This window comes from Gymnodraco acuticeps, unplaced genomic scaffold (assembly GCF_902827175.1).
Source record: "Gymnodraco acuticeps unplaced genomic scaffold, fGymAcu1.1, whole genome shotgun sequence".
In the NCBI taxonomy this organism is placed as follows: Eukaryota; Metazoa; Chordata; class Actinopteri; order Perciformes; family Bathydraconidae; genus Gymnodraco; species Gymnodraco acuticeps.
In genome coordinates, this window is record NW_022991444.1 from 1,355,616 (window position 1) to 1,378,649 (window position 23,034).

The 23,034-nt window shown below is 42.4% G+C and overlaps 1 protein-coding gene across 8 annotated transcripts in view; it reads right to left on the reverse strand.

The window, feature by feature from the left end:
- Positions 1–1,743: 1,743 nt before the first annotated feature.
- The window catches only part of tns2a (tensin 2a), an 83,642-nt gene continuing 62,351 nt past the window's right edge, over positions 1,744–23,034 (reverse strand). For 6 of the 8 annotated variants that reach the window (XM_034196459.1, XM_034196457.1, XM_034196456.1 and 3 more), the window contains 20 exons: positions 20,261–20,325; positions 19,613–19,696; positions 18,572–18,684; positions 14,959–15,019; positions 14,447–14,522; positions 13,661–13,790; positions 12,634–12,699; positions 12,365–12,481; positions 10,314–11,879; positions 9,890–10,055; positions 9,483–9,545; positions 8,175–9,382; positions 7,517–7,648; positions 7,258–7,353; positions 6,621–6,698; positions 6,393–6,470; positions 6,146–6,314; positions 5,434–5,502; positions 5,115–5,144; positions 1,744–3,859 (listed from right to left, as the gene is read on the reverse strand). In XM_034196459.1, the coding sequence (XP_034052350.1) occupies positions 3,721–3,859; positions 5,115–5,144; positions 5,434–5,502; positions 6,146–6,314; positions 6,393–6,470; positions 6,621–6,698; positions 7,258–7,353; positions 7,517–7,648; positions 8,175–9,382; positions 9,483–9,545; positions 9,890–10,055; positions 10,314–11,879; positions 12,365–12,481; positions 12,634–12,699; positions 13,661–13,790; positions 14,447–14,522; positions 14,959–15,019; positions 18,572–18,684; positions 19,613–19,696; positions 20,261–20,325 (4,506 nt within the window). In that variant the 3' untranslated portion in view covers positions 1,744–3,720. The remainder of the gene's footprint in view (positions 3,860–5,114; positions 5,145–5,433; positions 5,503–6,145; positions 6,315–6,392; positions 6,471–6,620; positions 6,699–7,257; positions 7,354–7,516; positions 7,649–8,174; positions 9,383–9,482; positions 9,546–9,889; positions 10,056–10,313; positions 11,880–12,364; positions 12,482–12,633; positions 12,700–13,660; positions 13,791–14,446; positions 14,523–14,958; positions 15,020–18,571; positions 18,685–19,612; positions 19,697–20,260; positions 20,326–23,034) is intronic. The other 2 variants (XM_034196458.1, XM_034196460.1) reach the window with 2 other exon arrangements.

Sequence of the window (23,034 nt, forward strand, 5' to 3'; positions counted from 1 at the left end):
AAAGGGGAAAATCGTGTTGGTGAACACGAACCAATAGATTACAAATCGTGTTGGTGAACACGAAATGCCATGAGACTGGGTTGCTGTGTGACACTGGCATTTGTTTTCAGAAGATATTATGATAGTGTCGTTCGTTCCGGTGCACTCCGACAGCATTTAGCACTACATCGAGATTAAGATTAAACTAATTTCTTATGGGAACACCCGCATATACCTATGGAGTTAGCCAGATGTGTGTAAATTACTGTTCATGGTCATTTGAAAACAAATGCCGGTGTCGGACACACACAAACACACCGAACACACACACACACACACACACACACACACACACACACACACACACACACACACACACACACACACACACACACCATACGCCTTGGTGACTGGACATCTCCTTCATACAACTAATAAAAGGGGGAGTAATCGGGCAGTTCGATGTGTGTAGAGATGTGTGTGGTTAACACGTAGCAGCTTATGTCACTCGCTGTTCTGATGAAGGTAAACACAGCGAAGGCGGTGCGTAAAAAGGCACATCTTTACCCGCTGGTGCTGCACTTCTCAGAGGCGGAGTTACACGTCCCGCTGCCTCCTGATGCTGCAGCCATTTCATGAAGTGAAGGAGTCTTTCCTTCTATAAAACAGCTGCGGGCAGCAGATACTGTGAGAGTCCCGGACATTAATTCATAGATCAAGGCAGAATGGTTTACTCTCCTGTTTTGCCAATCCGGTGCTTAAACATATAGCTCTACACCCCTGGCCGACATGTCCTTAAAATTAAGTCCGAGTTTGAAATATATCTCAAATAATGTATGCACTGCCATTTCCCCACATAAACATAACAGTCTGCAATTAAACGGTTGTCTCCTGTGCGCTCCTCTTCCTACTTGGCGCACCGGTAACTTTCTCGTGCGCACGAGAGGCTGAGACCATAGGCTGAGCCGCCGAATCCCTCGGAACATCATAAAAGCCATTTTCAACGGTTTTCTGGTGAAAGATTAACTAGGCTACTGGATGAAATAATATGACTGGTATAGGTGCGAACATTAAACACTTTTTAAAAAAAAATGTTTTATATGTTTATAATTCTGCAAATATTACGATAAACTCACAGCTATTTCGCGGCCCGGCAGTAACACCTCCGCGGCCCGGTACCGGTCCGCGGACCGGGGGTTGGGAACCCCTGCTTTATAGCATTACATTAGCTTTTCACTTCTGCTGTGTGGATTTACGCTTCAAGCATAGGCCTACTCAAAGTGGTGTTAATATGTGAAGATTATCCTGCCGAACACAGCGTTGGCATTGGCTTTTTGTTGAGGGAGCGCTACCCTAACCCTTGAGATGCTAACGTCTAGGTTTGCCTGAAAAAATGTGGGTATATTGGTATGAAATTGAGGTATGGAATTCATCTGCAAATTGTCTGATTTAAAAATAGACCAAACCTTTTTTATGGATTCATGATGTAGGCCAAAGTATGGCTAATGTTTTTGTTTTTTTTAACATTTAGCTATTGAAGCAGTTCTGATCACAGGCTGGTTAAGGGGAGTGAGAATTCAGCTGTCAGTTATTTAATTAAAAAAGTCAATGAAATAGTTTTTCAAAAATTGTGAAACACCACAAACAGAATAGTAGAAATGAGTTATTTAGGTGGATCAGTCCAGTGGTATACAAGACCGCTGCAGACAGAAAGAGAGGAAGATACAAACATGGACACACAAAAAAACGCTGAACACAGAGCACTTTAGGTACCACATCATTTCTGTTTAATCTATTCTTCATTTTTTGGCATACAAAATAGCATAATGTCCTTTATAAACAAACACGTTTCCTTTTTTTATATCTCATACACGGTCCTATAGCTGCATGTGAAAATATATTACTACATAATATAGAGATCAACAAGAAAAAACAGACCACAATATATTATCGCTGTAATACAAGTAGTGTTTTTCTACGTTTCAAGGCAACACACTAAAATAAATGCATAGAGTAAAAACACAAGAAGCAATAAGTACAAAAATATAGCAGGATAAAAAGCTTATTAATACAAGAGTGCTTTGTCTTTGGTTATGTACGTCTGTCTTTAGGCCACTGCTTTGCTTTGTGTGTGTTTACCGGCCTGCTCTTTGTTAACTTAATGTTTTATACTGAATTTGGTAACACGGTGCGTTTGAACACTTTACGTCCTTCCCCATCTAGCTTTTCCCTCCATGTCACATACATATCTTTAAAAATGGACGTTAACGAAAACCTTACCCGAAATACCCTCGACACACGCATGCCACTACCTCGCACATACACACACAGGCCACTACCTCGCACACACACTCGTTAAAAGTTAAAAACCTCACATTCATGTTTACTTTCATCAGAGAGTTATGTCTCTTCCTCGCTCCGATGTAATAAGTGTATGTGATTGTCGGTTATGATTAAAGCTGTTATAATGAAGGCAAGAGTGGCTGTAACTGCTCGGTACATACATGTCAATACCTGCAAATCTCAAAATATAGAAACGTAATAATGTTATCAGGGCTTTGGTCACTTTATAACAGAATATTCTGTTATTAAAGGAAGTTCCTATGTCTTAATGGTTGAACATGTTCAGGCTTTTCACCCCCAAAACAGTGCAAGGAAATGTCCTCTTTGTAATATCTTCCCACAGTCTGATGTGTGTGTCATTTAAAGCTCCTTCAGTCATGATAAAAGTTGTATTCAACCACGGGCCTGTTTCACAAAGTGAGTTAAACGTAGTCGGTAACTCTGGAAAACTGGTATCATGAAGCTGTAACAACCACAACAAAAAGCTCCTGGAACCTTAGAATCAATTCATGAATATTTCTAAATACAACTCACTATTGAAGAGCTACATTTAAGGAACAAAAGTGTAAGATAAGTTTAAGAATCCAAAATATCTGGTCTACCAGATTCAGACGTTTCTGATCCTGATTGGTTAGAACATCTGAAAAAGTGAGATTATGTGGCCTTTGATATGACATTTATAAAAATAAAGATGTCTAAAAGGTAATTGTGATATTACACAAATGATCAATATATTCATTCTTATGTCCAAATATTATAGTTTGCAGCTTTTACTACTGTGGGACTAAATGGTTATTTAAAAGACACAGTCAAAAACAAGCTTCTCTTCCAGTTTCTACAGTCACGTTACCAGCCGTTTTTTAAAACTTGAAGCGCTCGGCCACACAAAAAAGTACACTTTATACTGTGTGTAAGAGGTCTGACTATGGGTTTAAATCTGATTCTCTGAACTCTGTAACCAGGTAACCATGGTGTTCTACCCTGGTTAAGAGTAGGTTAGCTTCATGATGCCTTATGGCCCAAGATAGCTGAATTCCCCCTCAGTCTCTCTTCATGAAACAGGCCCCTCTTAGACGCAGAACATTTCGATTTGTTCTTGTAAATCCACTGTTGTAGAAGTTTTCTCTGAAGCCTCCTTGTCCTTGGAGGAGCTGTAACACTTTACATCATGGCTTAGTTTGATTCACAACAGTTCCTATATGAGAAAAATCAAAAGTAGTGTTGTATTGCCAACAGCCCTCTAGGAGCAGACAGAGTAATGAAAACCCAGCATACCTTTCCAAAATGTCTTTACACTCCGAAAACACTCTCACTGAGTCGTTACGGTGCATAACAAGCTTTATATATGCATCTCCATGCCACTGTCCATCTGCTCTGGCTTCCGTCTCTTTCGTCCCTCTATCGGCGCTGAGACAACATGACCTTGTTGATGAAGTTGACGATGGCGGAGGCGGGTTGTTCCGGGTCCATCTCTGCGAACAGGTGGCACACGTTCTCTGCCACACTGCCTGGCTTCCTGGCTACAAAACCAAACACCCTGAGGGGAGAAAGGTGGAGGAAGAGAAAGCATGTATAATATATAAATCATAATTAATAAATAACAAGTGAAAGGGAGAAACATTGTGTGTAGTACTCCAAGTCTCTCTGTCACAGCCCACTGGAGTATACAGAAGTCCTGAGGAACAAGTGTGATTTTATTCATTTTGTTGTGACCTTTTCTACCGTAGCTCCGATCTAAATGGTTTACGACTGAAACCTTTGGTCCCAGGTTAATTGTTAAAAGCTCATTCATTTTCTACTTTTCTTAGTTTCCTTCAAAACAGGTGAAAAAGTTTAGTTTTTGTGGGAATATGAATTCAGTGTTTGATAATCATTTTGGCTAGAAGAGGCTTCTTATTAGGGTTCATGGAAAAACTGAGAAAATGTATGGTTTTGAGCTATTTAGAACAAAACATTTATTTCACATGTTAATAAGTAATGAGTAAATAATAAGCCATTTAGAATAATTATTTTCTTGCAAAACATGTTTTCCTCCCGTTTCAGAGATTCTATGAAAAATAAATACGAAAGATAATCTCTGTAAAACTTTTTTATTTTTTTTTAACTCTTTAGATCACACTTCAAATGAATTAGGAACAAATAGAACTTGCCTCTGAGGGCTTCCGTAGCGTCAACTACAATGAAACAATCAGTATTATGTAATAAGGGGTGATGTAAGATTTGATTTAGTTCAATCTATGAACCATCCAGATCTCTCAGGTCTTCAGGGACTGGTCAGCTTTCTGTCCCCAGAGTCAGAACTAAACATGGAGAAGCAGCGTTCAGTTATTATGCTCCAAATATCTGGAACAAACTCCCAGAAAGCTGCAGGTCCGCTGCAACTCTGACTACTTTTAAATCCAGGCTGAAGACTTTTCTTTTTGTCGCTGCTTTTAATTGAACTATTCATATCTTAGACTGCACTGTAACTTTTATCCATGTACTTTTTCTTTTAATGTTTATTTTATTAGCTTTTCTTTTTAATGACTGATTTTAAATGCCATTTTCTTAATCTCTTTCATTTTTTGTAAAGCACTTTGAATTGCCGTGTGTTGAAAAGTGCTATATAAATAAACTTGCCTTGCCTTCAATCATGTTTGCTGGAATGAATTTGCCAAGGCTCACACGCAATCTGATGCCATGCAGAGCTCAGACTTCGGGGTGAATCTGAACACCCATTTTAAAATACACACATGCATACACTCTTACTATTTCCCTGTTACATAGAAATTAGACACAAACAGAGCACTTACTTAACAGCCTTGTTGTCTGAGTTAGTCCACCTGAAGCAGAGAGAGAAACCGGTCTCAGACACACACACACACACAGCGCTGCTAAACAAGCCAATGCAGCCTCAGCACACATCGCCTATTGTTTTGCATGCTTGCTAACAAAGGCACTGATAAAGAAAAACAGGTACAGATCCATGCGAGGGCTCACAGCAATATACGCAGTGGATGGTCATGGGAGCAGCACACACAACATTTGTTGGTGGGGATTTCTGCAGATTTGAGGTTAGTTATGGTTCAAACCACAGCCACAAGAGCCTAAAAAGATAGCAACCGTCTTTACCTCCTGTCCTTGGGGTCGATGCTGCTGAAGGTTACACTGTTCACTGGGTAATGTCTCCTGAAGAAAACCCTAGAAGGAGAAAGATACAATAATGTGACACTTTGGCCTAATATTACTTTTGCTCATTTCTGACTGTATGCTTAAGGACCTCTTGTGGTGGAAACAACAAACTTCCTCACTCCTCTGAACCCACCAGTAGGGGCTGCAAGTGATCAACTGCTTTTAGAAGCAAAAGGCAAAGAACAAGCCTTACCTAGTCAGTTCTGGGCAACATGTTGGACTTGGTTCTGGTTCAAAAACTAACATTAGTCAGTAAGTGAGCCCGAAAAAACATCAAGTGTGTCCTGATACATAGTATGTCTTATGCAGTTTGAAAAAGGGCAGAGTTCCTACTGCATTAATCCTAAGAAACGACATGATGATCGCATGACTTCACTTCAACACCTCTAAGCTAAAGGCAGCTACTTTTCTGCATTGTGACGTTTATTAATCTCATTTAGCCTCTTGTTAGCAACTGCTGTTTTTTACCAGTGGGAAGTTTACTGAAGTATTTTATGACGTAGAAAAAAGTTAATCTTGAAAGCTTGTCTAACCACAGACCTTATTTAGGCAATACAAACTTTAAAGAATGATTGACTTTAAGATGAGGGAGTCAGGAAGTGCTACAATGCTAACACATGTTTAAGCTGTAATCCTCCAGGGACTCTGGTACCTGCGCTGGCTGTCAGTCAGCGTGATGCCCTGCGATGTCACCTTGAACTGGACCACGGTGGCAGCGGGACGAGGGTTACGACCCAGGGAGGCATCTGTTGCCTTGGCAATGGCCTGGGGGCCGGTGAGAGACTCTGTTTCCACGGAGTTCAGGTAGAGGACGTTACAGGCTGAAGGGAGGGACAGACAGAGAGGTGAGCATCATGAACACACCTCACAGGGTCCTGTTAGAGGAAGAGAGGGGTCACCTGCTCCTTGTTTCAGCAGGTCAGCAGCCGTGCTGATGTTATTCACCGGGAGAACCTCCGGAGCCTCTCCTATCAGATCTGAGAGGGATAAGAAGCAATCATATCAGATGAAAAGTGCATTTCCTGTCAAATGATTTATACAAAAGTATTACCCAACAAAATAAGCAGGTGATTAATTGATGATACAGATATTTTTAAAGTTGCTCCTGCTTACAAAAAAGTACAAACCTTTTTCTGGGATCTTGAGAGCGGAGGGTAGGGAGATGGGCGTGATGGAGTGTTGGTAGACTAATGCAGACAGGCTCCCTGTGGATGACAGTACAAATATATTACATTCCTCAGAGGTCAATAATGATCTTTCCTTAAGCTGCCTTAGAGCCACTGAGATTTTAAAATCATTTTCGAAAAAACACCTATTCAAAATTCCACTTTTAAAAACTATAATGAAACCTAATATTGTAATACTGTGAATGTTATATTATGTCCTGACTGATACTGTTGCTATACAGTTATACTTTTAAGGTGAGTCATTTTTTATTAGAACTGATTTTTTTATATGTATGAATATGTAGAGTTCTATCCATTTGACAAAAATACAATTGAATATGTAGTAACTTAAAGTGGTTTCTGAATGCATTACATTATGGATAAAAGATGTAGGAAAATGTTATTACTTTATTCGTAACATCATTTTGTCTAAATATAATATTGATCAGGTTGATTGCAATTTTATTTTTTATTTAGTTGACATTGTCAGGAAATGATTACATTATTGGGTGCTGCATGCCCCATTATTGGCTTTTCAATCTTTTCCCATGAGACACAGACATGAAAAGCATTCTGAAGCTTGTTCAGGAAAACATACCGAAGTAGGGCTCGTTCTGACATCCTTTAATCTTGACTCCCCGAGGGCCCGTCTCTATCAGGAAGTGTCTGACCAGCTGTTCCAGAGGGTCGCTCACTGAAACAGCACAGATTCACTTTAAACAAGTGTTATTGTCTACCTACGGACAAAGCAACTGCCACATCAAATGTAATGTAAAATAGCCTGGCTAGTCTGTGGAGAGGAGAGTAGAGGAGAGAATGTAAATATTTTATTTTTAAATGACGCAAACCCTTTTTACCCTTGCTGTTGTGGTTGTTTGCATTGGGAGGGGGTGTAGCCACCTTCAGGGCCAGGCCGTAGGCCCCCTGGAAAGAGTTGCTGTCCCTGATCAGGAAGGTTCCTGGCTCTCTCTCCTTCAGGGCTGCAATTGCTGCGAGAAAACACAACCAACATGTTCATATATCTACTGAAATGAGTCTGATCATAGCAAAAGTACGGAAGCCCTGGCAGGCAAAAACAATTCAGAAAAAGGCTTGTCTAATGGTTTTCTCCGCTCTGATTATTATACACTAGAGCAGGTGGAAAAAAGTTAAATAGTGCTTAAAGAATTTGCATTTTCTTCAAATTTGGTTCTAAATATATAAGTAATATATTTATTAGTTAGTAAGTCATGTAACATTACTGTCATGTTTTGGCCAGAAATGTATTTTAATCTGCCACTTTTAGGACACGTTCATTCACTTAGGTTAGGACATACAACAAGATTCAGTTTCACTTTTTAATTTGAATTAGAAACTAAATGAACCTAGATATGTTCCCCATCTGCGTAACAGGTTTAAATAAAAAAAAATTACACAGTAACCGAAACAAATATGATTTTGAAAATGGATTCTCAATAGAAGAGTGTCCGTACAAACAAAACCTTTAGTCATAATTAAGCAGCTTCTCAGACCTACCTTGCTCTCTGGAGATGCCAGCTTTGTACCAGAACTTTGAACTGTCCTGGACAAACTTCACACTGACCCTGTTCTCGCTCTCCACCGACGCCGCTGCATCATTTTTGCCTAATGGGGCTGCAATCTCCCCCACGGTGGGAGAGAATGTGACATGGTGCTGATGCTGGGTGGTGCTGCCGTTGGAGGGAGTCACGTGTCCTCCAGCTGTCCTCAGAGTTCCCACGCTGTCGTTGGGGGAACCTGGCTGGACCGGGAGGTGGCGCTTCTCTGGCAGAGGGGGCTGGGGGTGAGGCAGCGGGATGGAGATGGTGGAATAGTTGGAGTAGGAGGATGGATAGAGCTGAGGGGGGTGAGCTGAGTAGCAGGGCCTCTTGTTGGTGCCCAGTGCAGAGGAGTGTGCGGCAGTGCTATGCTCCAGGCCTGGGTAGTGGTGGTGTTGGGGTCCGTGCTGGATGTGGTTCGGATGATGGGGGTCTGACCCACTCAACATCAACCTCCTACCCAACGTGGCAAAGCCCGGAACTGGGGTGTCAGAGATTGGGGAGCCCTCCCCGCTGCTGGAGGCCGGCTGTGGGGGTGATGATGAAGCTTTGTTAGGAGATGCAGGAGCAGGCGTTGTGTTCGGGGTCATTGGTTTTTCCGTTTCTGGTTGAGATGGTTGAGAAGGTCCGTTGACCTGTGCTGAGGTCTGTCTGGCGCCTTGGGTTTGGCTCTGAGTCGGGGGCACTGTCTGTTCCCCATTGGACGCTAGAGCAGCAGCTTCTGAAGGATGGGGGGCCTGGACTGTGATGGGGCCAGGTTGTGGGGTTGTACCCGGTACAGACGAAGCACGGATAGGGGATGACGGAGCCTGGCAGAGGGCCTGGTTTGATGTGTTCAGTGTTGCAGAATCAAAAGAAGAAGTGTTCTGCGTCGTCAAAGCTGACGGTGTGTTTGGGCTACAGTGCTGCTGTTGGGGGGCAGTGAGGGAGCGGTCAGGGGGTGCAGTGCAGTGGTTCTGGGGTAGAACAGGTGCGGCTGTGTGTGGTTGCGTGTCTTTGGTTGTCTGCGGTAGCGATGGCAGGTCTGTGCTGCTTCTTTGGCTTTCCAGGGATTCTTGGGCGATGATATCTGCACGATGGTGTCCCTCCTGTGGCTGGGGGGCCTTGTAGTCACTGCTGAGGATGTCTGTGGTCCGGATCTCGTACTCTCTTCCTCCTGGACTGGGGCTTCAATGGACACAAAAGAGAATTACTATCACAGTAATCACCAATGTTTCTAAAAGTTCTTATTTGACATCCTTTTATTGAATCTTTATTCTTATCAAACCCCATGTTCATCTTGCCGTAACCTGCAACTTGTATCTGGATATCGTTGTTGGATAATATACACCTGATGATGAAAGAATGTGAGGAATGGGATCAGCCAGATCAGCCTTCTGAAGGTGGTCTGGCTCTCATTGTGATCAGATCTCTTCCAGGTGTGAATAAAGTCTCATCCAAATCTAAAGAAAGAATGCGGGCCAAGTCATGATAACAAGGTGTCTTATTTATAGCAGATACCAGGCTGTGTTTAAGATGGAGTCAGTGTATTGCCAACAGAAGACATTGGACAACAAGACTATGATGGACATCTTTAAGTACTTCAGACCATCCAAACGTTCCCTTTCCCTGACAGTGAGGATCACTCAAACTGACACTACTGTCCCTCTAAGTGAAAGAGTGAGCGTTGAATACCTCTCCTGTGTGCGTAGCGGGCTGCTGGTGTGTACAGGAGTGGGCGGTCCAGACATGTCAGACGGCGTGGAGCATGGTGCGTGGTTGTCTCTGTGGACCCTTTTAAAGGAACCGTGGGTAATGTGATCTCTCCAGCCCACACTTTCCCCGGAACTACGAAGGCCGTCTGAAAAGGAAGGGAATAACACATTTATAAAAACGTAAAGTCAGTACACACATTATTTGTATATTTGGGGTTATAAGATATTCTTTACTGCCAATGTTTGCTTTGGTGGCAGATTGAGACAATTTGTGAGTTAAGTGTATGGCATCTGTCTAGTTTAGCGTAAATGATTCAGTGCAGGCTGTTGTTGATTGTGGATCATTTATACTCTCTGTTATGGGAAAACACAAGTCTGAAGGTCTCTGTTTCACCGTGACTCACCAGTGTGTGAGTCAGAGCCGTATGACTGCTGTGAGTCCGGATGGTGGTGGTGGTTATGCTCTGCTTGCCCGTTGCTATGGCTGCAGGGCCCTGTCATGGAGGAGGCCGGGGGCAGCGGGGACGTGGACTCGGACTGGTACCCCGAGGCGTAGCCCCTGCTTTCAGACGGCGAGGGCTGGTATGGGGAGCAGGGGCACACCTGGCGGGGCGTTTGGTATCCGCTGCTGCTGCTGCTGTACTTCAGGTCCAGGTGGGAGTGAGCGTTGGACCTCGACGCTTCTGGATAAGCAGGGTGACCCGATGGCAAGGGGTCAAACGTGAAGGCTGGGAGATCGTGACCCTGCGGACCATAGGAGGCTACGGTGGCCCTCCTGTGCCAATATTCGGCCTCTCTGTCCCTCTCCCACAGAAGCTCGGCCTCCCTGTCCCTCTCCCAGTGGAGGGACAACTCTCTGCCTCGTCTCAGCCCAGGATCCCTCTCCCAGTGGAGCTCTGACCCTCTGGGTATCTCTGCCTCCCTGGCTCTCCTAAGCCCCACCTCCCTTTGCTGAAGCTCCGCCTCTCTGTCCCAGTGGAAGCCTTCCCCTTGGTCCAGCCTCAAGCTGTGATAGGCCGCTGAGTCTTCTCTCCTGATGCCGCTGCAAGGGCATCCAGGGGGCGACATACCGTCAATTAACATTATGTCATGGTAGGTCGGGCTGGTGGAGGGTTTGGGGTGGTGGGGGTGGGCATGGTGGAGGCTGTGAGGTGGAGGAGGGGGATGATAGGGAGTGTAGTCGTCTTCCCGACAGCAGAGACGTCCCGGGGCAGACAGAGGGTGATGGAGCGGGAGGTTGTGAGAGTGAAGGGTGAGGTCTGGCGATGGGTAAGGGCAGATGTGTCGAGACGGGGGAGTCTCCGAGCAGGAGCGGTGCATGTAGTGCGGTGGGCCAGCCTGGCGGTCCCACACCAGATCTGGGGGTGGGAGGGTCTGGTGGGGATGGGGGCTGTAGTGCTGGCACAGATCCATGTGGGACGGAGGAGCAGCCGGGTTGGGGCTGGCAGAAGGAGTCGCCCCGTGGTGCCCGTTGGTGCCGGGAGCGCGATCCAGGCAGTAACCATTAGGCATGAGGAGGGTGCGGTCACACCCAGGTTCCGCACAGCGCTGGGACCGGTAACCGTCCCGGCAAGAACACGACCGGTTGAGCCTCAGCGTGCCCGTTCTCTCAGACGGCAAAGAATCTCCATCATCCAAGATGGCGGTCTCTCGTTCTCCATCCCGGTTCCCCTCTATCCCTCCCAGAAGACGTTCAAGCTCCAATCTTTCCTGTCTGGTTGGGGGCAGCGGGCGAACAGGCTCCTCCTTGCGCTCAGGATGGACGGATGATTGGTGCAAATGGTGGGAATTGGATGAGAGGGCGGAGTCAGAACCTTGAGCGATGAGACGATCTGACCTATCCTCTTCAAAGCCCCCCGCCGGGCTGCTGCCATTGGTTGAGGAGAGAGAACCAGAGCCGGGACCTCGACGCTTCTTTATCTGGGCGTACAGACTGCCATCTACAGGACCTCTGGTGTGGGCAATGTCTACTGTAGGAGAGACAGACAGAACAGCTCTCAAACTAAGAGATCTCATTGGCTACACATAAAGAGAGAAATGTGCCTGTCACTTGTAACTGAAACGTCAATGTAATGATGTCTGATGTTTGTTTTTTTCTTAGGGTTTGGCTGTCCTTTCATTAACCCCCACCCAATTGTTGTGCTGTTTGTTGGAGGGATTAAAATGTGGAAAAACGACTGGGCCGACTAAATTAAACTTTTTGGAAGAGTTTAGCATGGGCCAAAGAAGAATCCATTTCATTTTGGAGAGGGGGGGAATACTAATTAGTTTTTACTATCGTTTTTGCGAAATAGACATTTTTGGCTTGGCAAATATCTGCACTTTCTGAGTGCCCAACTAGTTTCTACTTGAGATCTACTAGAAGTCTGTTACTAACTTACTTTGAACTATTCCTTATTAGTAATGCTTGAAATAAGGCTTAGGTTGGCTACTCAGAGAATAATTAGTCTGTTACCTTCCAGGCTGTCCTGGTATCGCTCGTTGAAGTTCTCATAGGAATCCCAGCGGACCAATGGGTCAGCAGTGTTGTAGTCGACAGTGACTGCCGGGTCGTTCTTATGGTACTCACGACCTGGGAAAGACATGTCCAATTTCCATTCATTTGCATTTGTATAGTCCGATTGAGCATTTACATGATATTGTCTTTGACACCTTGGAAATATAGGAAGTGAACTTTAAATCTAGAAAAGGTAATGAGGAGAATTTGAAGAAGAGTGAACCAACCTTTGATTTTCTCAGGTCCAGAAGAGAAGACAAACTCGACTGTGGCATCAGAGGGAAAACGCTCATCTGGGTTGAAGAAAAGGAAATACAAAACAACAGTGTGCTCATGTATATTTTTCTAAAGCTTTATCTACTGAAATGGATTGGAATGGATGTCATTTCCAAGAGGAAATGAGCATTATTATTGTAGCCCTAATCCACAGAGCAGTGCTCAATGGGCCTCCTTTACAGTCTCTGAGGGATATTTGGAGACACTCCCTCCCTGCACACAGTACAACTCACTCTCTATATGCTCACCTCCAGGGAGCTGTAATAGTGTCCAGTATGGGGATTAAGCTACTACTATTAAAGGGTTTATTCTGCCACAGTAATGGGGCCATTTTAGGAAGCAAACCACTGGGAAGACATTCCCACAACAAACATTTCTAAACATTATGACAATCAGTAGTATGATGATTATCCTGCAACAATTCACAAGTTGTGCCCCCAGTCGATTTAAAGGTACAGTACACCTTTAAAAAAAAAAGTAGTGATATTTTTCAATCTAGAACTTTTAAAGTGAGTTGCAGACTGTTCATGAAGCATTTTATTAAGCGATATTAAGCATAAAGATGTCCGCCTTGATACCAATATAATGGGACTAGGTGGCACTCGGCTTGTTGTGCTCAAAGCACAAAAAGTGCATTGGAAAAATTCAACAAATATGTCTATTTTCAAAACATATGACAGAGATACCAAACATAATCCACAGCAGTTTAATGTAGGAACTGTTTTATTTCTACCAAACTACACAAGTACAACTAAGAACTGTGGCCGCCCAGAAGGAATGGGATAGGGTTGATGAATGTAGATCAGTCAAAATATAACAAATAGGGGGAGCTGATATTGTAGGAATTATCCATTTCCTATACAAAAGAGGATTCTAAAACTCTGGAATTTAGGAGGACATTTTTAAAACTGCAGTACATATTCGAATGGGTCCAGGATTAGAAAATGCTCCATATAATATCCATCCATAGAAACTCACCAACACAAGCTTCGTCCAGCTCCCCTTTGCCAAACCACAGCTGGGAGCCGTGGATGGTGCAGGTGTGGAACTGCAGCCTGAACACCGTGTCTCTGTCTGCGCTCTGGACTCGCCTGTGGTAGCATTTGACCTGCAGGGGGCGGCAGAGAGGGAGGAGGGACACAGCTCAGAATGCATGTGGGATACTGACGGGGTAAGTGTTCCAAACTGATTGACACTTACACTTTGAAAATTACTGGATGCACAAAAAGGACAAATTGTGATGCCTTGTTAACAAAACAAATGTGTATTGCAGAGAGGAGATTTGGCCAGTGGTGTTCGAGTTATTTAGATATTTTACTCAAGTGAAAGTAGCGATACTAGTGCAGAAATACTCTGATACAAGCCCTGCATTCAACACCTTATGAGTAATATTACAAAAGCCTTAGCTTTCCAAATATACAAAGTAATGCAGGATGCTGTACAATATGTTATTATATTATAATGATTGGTTTTACCATATAACCGGTGGGATTTTTATTCAATCAAATAAGGGATCAATAAAGCTTTTCTAAAATAATACATCATACATGATTTGTCATTATATTTTGTATTATTAATTTGGAATCTACAAACTGACTCAGGTTATCAAGAAGAAATGTGTGGAGTAAAGAAATGGATTCTGGAAATACTGAAGGAAAGCACAAGTTACTTGGTTACAGTCTACAATTGCATATGGCATAAGAAAATATATCAGTTTATGTATTTAATCAAATTGTTTTTTATTTTCTTTCCATGTGTACTCACCATGATGTCGCCCTTTAGCAGCAGCGCAGGTTCGATGGTCACACAGAGACGCCTGCCTCCGGTCCCCTGAAGGTCACTGTAGACACACACACACACACACACACACACACACACACACACACACACACACACACACACACACACACACACACACACACACACACACACACACACACACACACACACACACACACACACACACACACACACACACACACACAGGTTAAATATCTCCTAAATACAAAGAACGCAAACAGATGCAGTATGTCACCCAACTCCGAAAAACGGATTTATTTTGTTAGCATCATGTCATTGGCTGCTATTCAAATAATTGATTGACAATGGCTATATTCATAACTTGAGATGAGTCATTGAGTTAAAAATTGGATAGAAGAAGAAAAAGGCCCTTTGTGTAATTTCCTCACATCTATCTCTTCAATTACTCTGTGACGGTGTTTCAATCTAAGCTCATTAGGACCAACAAATGATTATATATCAGCCATGTGACTCACTATATGCCAGAAGTGTAGACCAGCTGCATGGACTGGTAGATCTTCAGGAAGGGGAAGTAACCTGGAGGAGGGGGAGAGATATTCAGACATAGTGAGCATTATCAACATGCAGATAGAGGAATGTGCCACCCCCTCCGTCTGGAATTTATCATCAGATTACAGATAAACAGAGGAGTGTGTGTGGGTGGAGGCTGCATGTGAGCTCTGCAGTCAGCAACATAGCTGTGATTCAGCGGGAAAACCTCTCAGAGGAGCACCAAGACAAACAAACAGGCTGGGGAGCATAGAGGGTACTCCTCAGGTTAGATAAGGAGTTGTACTGGTTAGCAAACTGTCCCAGTGTAATACTGATGACTTGGTGTGAACTGAAAAGCAAAAGTGACCTGAAAGAAGATTGGCCTTTTCTATTAAAGGTCCTCTATTACACTATTTTTCAACAATATATTATAGGTCTCAGATATATACAAAACATGTCTCTGAAGTGTTTGGCTTGTAATACCAAACAAACAGATCATAGTAGCATCCCATAAACCCCTCTGTTTCAGCCCTGTTCCAAAAGTGCTGATTCTATGCCATAGCTTTAAATGCTAATGAGATGTTGCTGGTCGCGACCCTCTGAGAAGTGATTGGTTTAAAAAAACACAATGGGTGCGTTTCACTTCGTTTAAATGGATTCCTTGTGGACATTTTTATATAAGGTGTTGGAAAGATTTGGATTTCACAAAATTATAATTAGGACCATTCAGACGTTATATGACAAACCATCAGCAAGGGTAAAGATTAATGGGGACCTATCAAATTATTTTATACTACAGAGGGGCTGTCGCCAAGGTTGCCCGGTGAGCCCATTGCTCTTTGCCATTTTCATAGAACCACTAAGCCAGTGGATAAGACAGAATAACGACATTAAAGGAGTGGACATGGCAGGAGGCGAACAGAAAATATCCTTATTTGCAGACAACGTCCTGATATATCTGACCCAACCAGAGCAATCTTTCCCTGAGCTGATGAAGAGTCTGGAGTCATATGGCTCATTATCAGGTTATAAATTAAATGTTAAAATACAGGCCCTCACATTCAATTATAACCCCTCTCAAGAAACAAGGGAAAAATACAACATTAAATGGGATTCAGATTTCATGAGGTACCTAGGAGTAGATATTCCAAGAGATCTGGAAAAGCTGTCAGAAACTAACTACAAGCCTTTGATTTCAAGAATTAAAGCAGACATAGCAAGGTGGAACCTGTTGCCTTTTCTGGGCCTAAGCTCTAGAATAGACTCTGTGAAAATGAATGTCCTACCAAGGCTCCTGTATCTCTTCCAGACACTTCCTGTAGCAGTCACTGAGAAACAATTCATAGAGTGGGACAGAATGATCTCTAGATTTGTGTGGCAGGGGAAAAGGCCCAGAATCAGACTCAAAACACTAAAACTACTGAAAGAGAAAGGGGGAATGGCTCTCCCCTGCCTCAAAGACTACTACAATGCAGCTCAATTAAGACCCTTAGTATGCTGGTGCAACCCCGACTACAATGCAAAATGGAAGGACATAGAGAGTGACTTGGTTGAAGGAGTACCGTTGCAGGCTTTGATTGGAGATGGGAACTTGATGGGGAACTTGACTGACATGGATCAGGTTGCCACTACAGATATGGAACGAAATGTTAAAGGTAAAAGACTTAAAAGAGGCGGCTAGGTTGTTGAGGTGGTGCGCACATGACTCAGACTTTATCCCAAATAGAGTAGAGGGGGGATTTGAGGGATGGAAGCAGAAGGGACTCACATTTTACTACACATTGTATACCAAGGGGACTATAGAATGCTTTGAAAAGCTCAAATTAAAATATGGACTGGAAAAGCATGATTTCTACAGGTATCTCCAAATACGACATTATTTGAACCAGAAAATCACAAAAGTACATGTAAAAATCATAGAACAAGGCGTGTTGAGGGTATTTGTAGATGCATACAATTCGGAACAGTGTAGAAGGTTAATAGCAAAAATATATAATGGTTTACAGAACTCGAAATTAACAGATACATCCTACATCAAGGAAAAGTGGGAGCGAGAAGCAAATGTTACTATTACGACAGAAGAATGGGGACAAATATGTAAACAACAATGAAAAAAAAAGGAAGATTGCTTAATGACTGTTAAAGAGCTCTTGCCTGCGAGCAAGGGATACATAGCCCTGTTGTGATGTCTTTTGTCTTTTATTTGTCTTTTTTTTCTCTTGTCTACGTATATGTCTGTTTGTTAACCTGTAAGGAATGAGAAATAAAAAGATAATAAAAAAACAAAATGGATTCCTTGCGTCCCTCACTTGCGTTGTTTCCCTGCGTTTAGTCCCTCCCACCAGGGAAGCATGGAGAGACGGAAGGAAACCACGAGAAGCAGGGAAATGAGTTTTAAGAGCAATGGGACGTCCTTTCTTCCGTGCGTGACGTGACGTGAAGCGATGTCCGTTTGTAATGACGCCGCACAGCTGATCGTCTGACAGCAGCCAGATCAGTGCATGCGCTGCATCGTCCAATCAGTGAGCGATACACAGTAAGGGGGCGGGGCGAGTGTCTGAGGATTTCACCAGAGGATGAATCGAGTTCCTCGTTTATCGCTACTCCGTTATCGCTCCTCGGTCCTCCGGCACAAATAAGGCCACTGGGACGCTACTCAAGATGGCGCAGACAAATCAACTTCCGGTGATACCGAGACCGAGGAGCGAGGAAATGAGAAATAAGATAAGTGAAACGCACCCATTGGTGCTCTAGGAGCAGATTCAGGTGATAAGGTGGGCGGTGTTACCTTGGTTTGTTATTGGCTAATGGTTACACAACCCAAAAAACATTGTGACATCACAAAATGGCCAGAATCTAATTAGCTAATTTTCAGACAGGTTTTTATATGAACGGATCAGGAAAAAAAGAGAAAGAATATTTGTTCCTGAAACTTTCAGAATCTCTCAACACATGAACAATTGGATTCTGCATAATAGGTGACCATTAAGTTGTTTTTTAAGGCCACTATAGCCTATAGGACTAAATCATACAGGCAGACATTTACATTTTTACAGGCAAGATTGGTATTCAGTTGAAAGGAAGCAGGAGGTGATGTGTGTTTGGATAATGCATTTGACGTTATTCTGTATTTTGTGGTTATGGCTGATACTTGGGAAGGATCACCAATGAGACAATAAAGACATACATGGCTAAATAGAGAGTGATGGAGCATGGGAAAACAAGAAAAACACCTTGGTAATAAAAGGGTTTTTTTATCTCTGCATTTTTAACCATTAAATCCATCCACACAAGTATTACAAGTCTCCTCAAATATGATTGCTATATAAATAAAGTCCAATCACAGTTTGTAAATGTACTTATCGTCAGTTCTAACCATTTCCTTTTTTTTTGGATCATTTCTTATTTTCATACAAAGGTATAGTTATTCTGTATGTAAAAGGACTATTTCATAATCATAGTTGTCATTAAAACATAGCACGATGAGTAGAAATATTGAAGTAGGCTGAATTGGATATCAATAAAAAAATGGAGGGTCAAATAAGAGAAAGGACACTGTATTTATTTGGTGATTTGGCGAATAGATGAAGAGCTCACCTCCTTCCCCCTGGAAGTTGGGGAGTGACGGGATGAGCACCTGGTGCAGGAAGAGAGGGCTGCTGTTCATCTTGATGGCCCCCGACAGAAGGCCCCCAAAGTAATAGATGTATCTGAAAGAGACAGATCGTTGTGAGATACAAATAAGAGATGAACTCTAACAGATGGAGATCATGGACAAGCATCTTTCAAAGAGAGGAGAAGAATGCAGACGATGCTGTTCTCAGATAGAACGCCAACCGAGTTATCTCCAGAGGAGGAGGACAGCCGAGTCTAAATATTTGAAGCAATCCCGTCAGTACAAAACCATTCTTGTTAGTGTCACATTTCACCTTGCAGCACTAGTTTGACTTTGGGATATATGCTTTATCGCTTGCCCAAAGTTAAATGAAAATATAGATATCAATCAGTCGTTGATTTTCTCATATAAATCACAAAGAAAGAGAATATGCATATTCTCCAAAATGTTAAAACTATTCCCTTGACTATTATCTTTGCGAATGTAAACGTATTGTTATGTTTGATCCTAAAATAATAGATTAGGAACATAGAAATCAAACAAAATTGGAGATATTTATACACTGTCACTGTTGATGACAAACAAATGATGGAGCTATGAGTTTGTTGTTGAGAATATCCAAGTGTTTTTCTACTAAATGTACGACATGGATACATTACAAACGGTTTTACCTACAACTGCCTGCTGTCGTAAATGAAGGTATTCCTAAAAGCATTACCAAGGGCTCCATTATATTCCAGTGTACCAGTGAGCCAGCATGCAAAACACCGGGTCCTGACTCTAAAGGAAGCTAATTGGAATGCGGCCATCATTAATCTTCTTTTTAAGATGTCAAAAGTCTGCTGTGAAAAGGGAAATCCAGAAGTTATACGTATGAAGAGCTTGAAGCTACATTTTATGGTAAATGGGGACACATTTACTAACCTCTACTATGCTGAAGGATAGTCTCAACCCACCACACCCACTACACCCACTCATCGACCCCCGGCCCATTTCCCCTCATTTCGTCTCGTGGCCTCTACCTGTTTTGGGACGGCTGCAGGGAAGAGGACACCTTATCTTCACAGAACTTCCTCATGGCCAGAGTACTGAGAGCCTGGTCCGCCCTACACACACACACACACACACACACACACACACACACACACACACACACACACACACACACACACACACACACACACACACACACACACACACACACACACACACACACACACACACACACACACACACACACAACACACACACACACACACACACACACACACACACACACACCACACACACACACACACACACACACACACACACACACACACACACACACACACACACATTTCCATCAAGGGACTTGCAGCAGAGTGAACACGGAGAGGATACAGCTGGCATTGGACACAGGATGAAGCCGTTTCCACTGTTCCTGCGCTAAATCCACCGGGCTTCATTTATCAAAACGACTGATCAACAGCATCTGAATGGAAACCGTTGTGCCGCAGGTACACACATCACACACGAGACACACTGTTGCTATGTTTTAAGCACGTTGGAAATGTACATGTGAAATGTAATCCGATGTGTTCAATACACTCTAATGTGTGGATGTTTTATGAACATGTCAAATGGTGTTTCTTTGGATGTCTTGAACACACAAACTGAAACACACTCACCCTGCAGAGATCTTGCTGTAGTGCATGTAGGCCGCGATGATCACGCCTGTTTTACCTTTATTGCCCTGCAGGAGGAAGAGGAGGCAAAGTCACGATGTGCAGATTTCATCCTGCATAGTTGGGAGGGTTACTTTAAAAATGTAATCCATTACAATGACTATCTACCTGTAAAGAAAAGTAATCAGTAAAGTACTAATGTTACCTGATTACTTTCTGAGACATTTGGATTTCCTCAAAATTATTTGCAATGTCAGAAATACTAGAGAAAAGAAACATCACAGTATTTTTGTTTAACAAATCAGGTGTCCACCTAATGCATTACAAAGCGGATTTGACCCTTTGCAGATCATTTATATGCACAAAAACCTATACAACACACCACAGGAAAGGGACATCCCCGACAAATATAATAAGGCCTTTTTAACAAGATAATTGGTGTTATTGTGAAGTATTTAAATGCATGTGCTTCATAATATAACATTCCTTGAACTTGAAATGAACTGTAACCGTTATCTGATTACGTCTATGTTTAATGTATCTGCAAGGCAATCCCGTTTGATGTAATCCATAACTCTCCAAAGCATGGTGGTTTGCACTACCAAAGCTTGATTGCTGTCAGTAAGAGACCCCATGGGGACAGGCAAATGAAAAGCTTCCTGTGGTTTCTTTTTTTTCTCTCATTGGGTGCTCCTCAACACATTCCAAAGACATTCCAGCCTCAAATTCCTAATGAGACCCCACTAACACTCCACCTCCACCCTGAGCACAAATGAAAGCCTGTTTTACTCCATGTGTCCCCCAATTGACATTTTTATATCCCCATGTAATTTCTTCTTCTTCTTCTACAGCTGTAGAGAGAAGGGCCTCTGGAGCTGGAAAGTAATGGAGAGTCAGCAGACCACAGAAGCAGTCTGGTTTTAGGATTTAAATTCTCCGGACCAAAAGCAATAAATAAACATGCGGATAGGCCGTGGGAGCCCGGTCTCCCCTCGGTGTTAGCTGCTCACTTTGGTAACGCTGGCACCACTTTCCTGGCAGAATGACATCAAATGACTCACTAAACATGGAGTTCACAGAGTTTCTTGTGGATTGTAGGGTTCATTTTAAGGCTAACTGAATTGTGTGCACTCTTTAATAATGGTTTTCAATAACTTATATTTCAACAGCACTATCTGACTTCATTTGTGATTTAAATAAGTGATGGAGAGATTAAAGCTGAAAACAAGCAAATCAAATCAAATGTCATCGACATACATGTTGATATTAATCCATGTTAGCATGTCGCAGCATCATAAATAAGCATCCAGGTGGCTAGTTGTTCTTCACGGTTATATTCTATTCTATATTTATTTTTATTCTATTCTATATTATTTCTATGTTACTAGCTTTCCGAGTACAGTCATTTAGCATACCTGAGTTTCATTTTAAAGTCCGCACCTATCATGCTATTTTAAGGGATATATTATGGGTCTATATAAAAACATGTCTATGATGTGTTTTGCTCAAAATACAAACAGATCCTGCATTTTAGACATCCCTCATATCCCTCTATTCCAGCCCTGTTAAGAGAAACGCAGATTTTGGGTCCTTGAAAAAAAAAGAGGAGGCGGCGGAGCTAATGCCTGATCAGTATTCTAAATATATATATATATATATATATAAGTTAAATTCTGCTGTGATAAAAGGCCATCCTGTTCTAAACCACATCAAGGATTATTTCTGAAACAGTATGGAGCTCAAATGCTTTTTCTCTCGTGGGTTTATCACAAGGTGAGTTCCTTTTTTTATTTCCTGCTTTTTAAACACATGTGCTCTCCAGTACAGGTTAGCTCGGAGTGTTAGCGATGCTAATGTAAAAAAATACCATATTACGTCCAAAACACGTCAGGCAATGTTTCTGATTGCAACTCTCTGTGGGTCCACCATCCGATATTACGTCAGATCGGCAGCAAATCTGTATCCGCTCGTTCTAACCCCGTTTTAAAAGATTTGGGTATGGAGGAAAAGAGAAAAGGTTTTATTTGCTGACACTGCGTGAGTTCCCCGACACACCGGGGACACACATTTATGTATACAAGACATCAAAAAGTGCATTTGGCATTATAGGTCCCCTTTAATGTTTTACTTTCTAATGTTATGCTACTTCATACTTGTACTTTAACTTTATTTATTAATCTAGCATTTATTAAGTTACTAGTCATTAAAGATTTTGCACAGTTGTTTTATTTTATAAATAAATACAATTAAAGATGAAATAAACATTTGAAAATAGAACAAATTATTTATTGAACATTCAAAGTTAAAGTAAGAATATGCAATGAGAATAAGAGTACTAGTATTGTTGACACTTCTGTCATGGTATTGACAAGAAGCTTTATTCAAAAATAAACTGAGGTATGAACTAAATCCTATTTATTTAACGCTAAAAATATCCTTTTTTTTTAGAATGTATGTGTGTTTTGTACTGTATTGTAGAATTCTCTAACACTGTGGAGACTTGTTGAAATTCCCTTTTCTTAATTCATTTCAGCTGGATGTCCCTCTCCTCCTGAGTTGATTGGAGGTTATTCAGGTCACCTGGTGGTTCCTAATTATGAGCTGAAAGCAGCTTGGTGCATTTCCCCTCTCAGCCAATCAGACTGTCAGGACGACCTTTCCTTTAGGAGGTGGAGAATTACACACCTTCACTTTATGCACAGACAGTATAGAGACTTTTTTGCTGTCTTCATTTCTATTTTCTATTTAAGCTGATTTTGAGCATTCTGTTACCTACT